Below are 3996 nucleotides of genomic sequence, written 5' to 3'. Positions count from 1 at the left end.
GTGTTTTTTTTTTTGCATATAATATTGATGATTTAGAAGATTAAAGATAATATATGATATCAACATAAGTCGAGAACTATTAAGACGTAATTGACGTAAAGACGTAATTGAAATTGAGAAAGAAATTTTCTTCATAAAACGATGGTAGCCCAGCAAATACAAATACTGGTACTAAAACTCTTAAGATTTCCTAAGCTTACCTAACACATTATTATAACAAACTCTAAGTGAGTTTATTGTCTTAACTATAAGATTGCACCAACAGTTTGAACAATACTTGTTAGTTTACACAATAAGATCTGATGCTTAATACGATCAGAGCAACTACCAAATATTCGGTAAGGTATATTTGATCGAATGCACAGGTAAAGTAGGCCTCTATTAGATAGAATGGTCATGATGATATGTATGGTGAGGGTGAGGTGAGAGGGAGGGTAATGGTGATAATGCTGATCATGATGACAATGACGACGATGATGACGGTGATATTGACATACTGGCAGTGGGGGCGATTGTGACGATGACTTAATATAATGGAATTGTACCAGCATACAGATGTGCACTGTTAAAGGGGTAGGCCTACAGATATAACATACGTTTAACTATATAGATGAAGGCTTGGTTACTTCCTCAGTACGCCGTCTACGTCGGTACATGATGAATATAGCCAGAAGAACCACAACAAGGATTATTATAAATAGAATCATAGGAACTAAGACGTATGCAACCACGAATTGGTCCTCGACATCCGAATCATCGCCTGTATCTATAAAGTATAATAGAAACTAGTATAGTAACAATAAAACTAAATTTCAATATATATATATATATATATATATATATATAGGCCTATAACATGTATATATATAATAAATATATATATATATATATAGGCCTATAACATGTATATATATAATAACAATATAACAATTATTTATGTATTTGTTACAACTGTGCTTGCGGTGCTAAGCAGCAAATCTAAATATATAATATGTATATATATATATATATATATACACATATATATATATGTATATATATGTATGTATGTGTGTATGCATGTATATATATGTGTGTATATATATATATTATATATATATATATATATTCAAACACTGCATTTACCTTTATTTTATTATATATATATATGTATATATATATATGCTATATTTATCGCTATTTTTATATTTCTTGTCGCCTTATTTGTCGCTATATTTATATTTCTTGTCGCTTAATTTAAGCTGAAGGTGGTTTAACGCAGCGCTTTCCATTCATGTTGTGATGTCGCTGTCGAGAAATCACACACCATTCTTGGCCGGCCGAGTTTAGTTACCCCAGCTTGAACTATTGACAAGTTGTGAAGTGGCTGACGCTATGTTTCAGCCCTAGGTACGAGTACTTAAATGAATATAAATATTGCGTGGCCGCCTCTCTTCAACATTGATGGTAACATCAGGCCTAAATAACTAAGGTATACAAAAAAAACCAAAAAAAACAAAAAAACAAAAAAAAAAACCCCATAGTGTTAACTACTGGACTTACATTTTTGCAGGTTACAAACGGTACCTGTGTACTCATCAGGACACAAACACTCAAACACTTCTTCCTCTTTATTATTGATACATATACCGCCATTCATACAGGGATGATTGAGACATCCTACGAAAATAATATAAATTTAAAATCACTTTATTGCACAAGATAGGCAATGAAGGACACAATAAAGAACCAGGACATGAGCCAGGACGTGTCGCCACGCAGGTTATAAAAACAAATAAAGAGACATTTACAAAGACATAAGAGAAATATCAAAATTTTTGTTTTTAAATTATCAATATCAGCATGGAATTCATGACATGTTTTCTGCGGAAAATTTTGTTTGTGTGCAAGAGGCTATGAACACCACTTAACAAAAAGCTTGATACAAATCATTGGTAGCTCTAGCAGTGGAGTGTCCAATAAAAAAATTCGGAAATGTGTAGTTCCTAGTGTAAAATAAATAGCTCATAGATGGGGGGGCTGTCTCTTATACACATCTAGATGTGTATAAGAGACAGTATATATATATACCGTTCCTATTCGAGTACTGTTATTAATAATAATAATTCCATACTTTTATAGGACATTCCTAAAAAAAACCCTCAATGCGCTTTATAAAAAGAAGAGATAAAAAAACAGTAAATAATTTTGACTTAAACTACGGTACTTAAACTAAAACACTTCCGAAGAAGCATTTGCGCTATCGGTATTATTTATCCATTAGTTTATCTTGCGTTTATAGTGCTACACAGCAAACCTCATTTGAATATTATACACTATGATTTCCATGCTGCGACAAATATGCTTTTCTAGCTTATCCGTAGCTCCACTATGTGTGTACGTTTCAGTTAGTTTTGTATGAAAAAAAGTGCCTGGGGGTTAGATTTGCACGTATACCTTATGTGTATACCCTCTGTGTGTGTGTGGGAAAAGTCAGTATGTACAATTAGTTACAATCACAGTATTATTAATACGTAGAGAATGACCGTGCTTACGCATATAAGTCACCCACCACTCAAAAATGACGGTTTACAGTTTATTACTGTATTAAAATACAACATTAAAACTTTATTACACAGACGAAATAGGTAAGTAGGATTTACAAATTACCGTCATACACATCGCACTGGCTTCCGTAATAGGGTGCCTGACACTGGCATAGGTAGTGTGGTGGATCTATGATGGAAAAACAAGTCCCTTTTCCGCAAGGACCACTCCCACAAGCATCTGAAAAAATGCAGGAATACTATATTAGCGTTCAAACTATAATTGGCCTACGCAATGCAAGTACTGTATTTAGTAAAATAATGAAATATCCTAATATTCTCCTTTGATTGAAAATTTAAAATGAGAAAGAACCTCTAATTATAAATAGGTTTGCATCCCTTAGCGTTTTAGTTACAATATCACTATGCCATTTTTCATCTTAAAGTCAGGCTACGGAAGAACGGTGAATGAACGGTGAATGAGATACAGATTTTTTAATATTTAAAAACTGGGGGACAAGGGGGTAACTGCCCATTTTTACACCTTATTCCCCCAGTTTTTAAATATTCAAAAATCTATATCTCATTTACCGTTCCCCAGTTTTTCGTCAAACAACTTTTTTTTGTCTTAGAAAAATCAGTTCTACAACAAATCAAACAATTTTTTTTCCTCCGGAGCCTGACTTTCAGAATTGGGACCTTTCCTGATTGGGCGGGGACAACTACGCAGTGTCACGATTGAAGTGAAAACACTGTAGCGACAGAGTAGCGGTTTTATGGAAACCGGCTTGTTTTTAACACCGTTTTCGATAAAATGTGAAATTTTTCCTCAACAAATTTCATCTCCTATGTTCAATATTCTTAATGTTAATATTTATTTACCTTGCAGGTTAATAGAATTGGCACCAACGACGACAGGATCCTGTGTAGGCAAATTACAAGGTACCGGTTCTGAAAGAAAAACAAAACTGTAACTTATTAGAATTGTGCTCGGTCAGAAATTGGTGGTTCGGCTTTAATCCAGTTGGTTATTTTATTTAATAGAGTAGGCCTATTTCTATATTCAACGGCTGATAGGCCTATGATATCCGCATAGATCTTACAAAAGTTCCACAACAATAACAATTACCTTACAACTAGAAAAACATAACACATAAAAATAAGTGTATCGGTATATTGGTGGTTAAAAAAGCCACAACAAAAAACGAATACTTATCAACAATTACCGTCGTTTATTTGACAAGAAGTTCCAGAAAACCCATCAGGACATTCGCACACAAAAGGTGCATTATCATCGTTGCAGGTTCCACCGTTCAGGCACGGATTGCTCAAGCAACCTAGTGGTGAAATTGTAATTTCCAAATTAAATTACTACAGATGATAATAGTGTACACTTGTGCCTTTTAGAGTTCGTATATAGTCTAAATGCTAAATATGGATCTGTGGATCTTATGCGTAGCTCAGGAAATGT

At 33.7% G+C, this 3996-nt stretch overlaps 1 protein-coding gene across 7 annotated transcripts in view; it reads right to left on the bottom strand.

Annotated features, from left to right (window-relative positions):
- Positions 1 to 3996, bottom strand: part of LOC117117753 (fibropellin-1-like) — a 33192-nt gene that overhangs the window by 17218 nt on the left and 11978 nt on the right. For 6 of the 7 annotated variants that reach the window (XM_033262173.1, XM_033262168.1, XM_033262167.1 and 3 more), the window contains 5 exons: positions 3752 to 3862; positions 3408 to 3476; positions 2650 to 2766; positions 1543 to 1659; positions 7 to 766 (listed from right to left, as the gene is read on the bottom strand). In XM_033262173.1, coding sequence (XP_033118064.1) covers positions 603 to 766; positions 1543 to 1659; positions 2650 to 2766; positions 3408 to 3476; positions 3752 to 3862 — 578 coding nt within the window. In that variant the 3' untranslated portion in view covers positions 7 to 602. Of the gene's footprint in view, positions 1 to 6; positions 767 to 1542; positions 1660 to 2649; positions 2767 to 3407; positions 3477 to 3751; positions 3863 to 3996 lie in introns of those variants that run through there. The other variant, XM_033262169.1, reaches the window with a different exon arrangement.

This window comes from Anneissia japonica, unplaced genomic scaffold (assembly GCF_011630105.1).
Source record: "Anneissia japonica isolate Jap-2015-1 unplaced genomic scaffold, ASM1163010v1 scaffold234_len1672027_cov178, whole genome shotgun sequence".
NCBI classification, from domain to species: domain Eukaryota; kingdom Metazoa; phylum Echinodermata; class Crinoidea; order Comatulida; family Comatulidae; genus Anneissia; species Anneissia japonica.
This window is presented reverse-complemented; position numbering and strand designations above follow the sequence as displayed.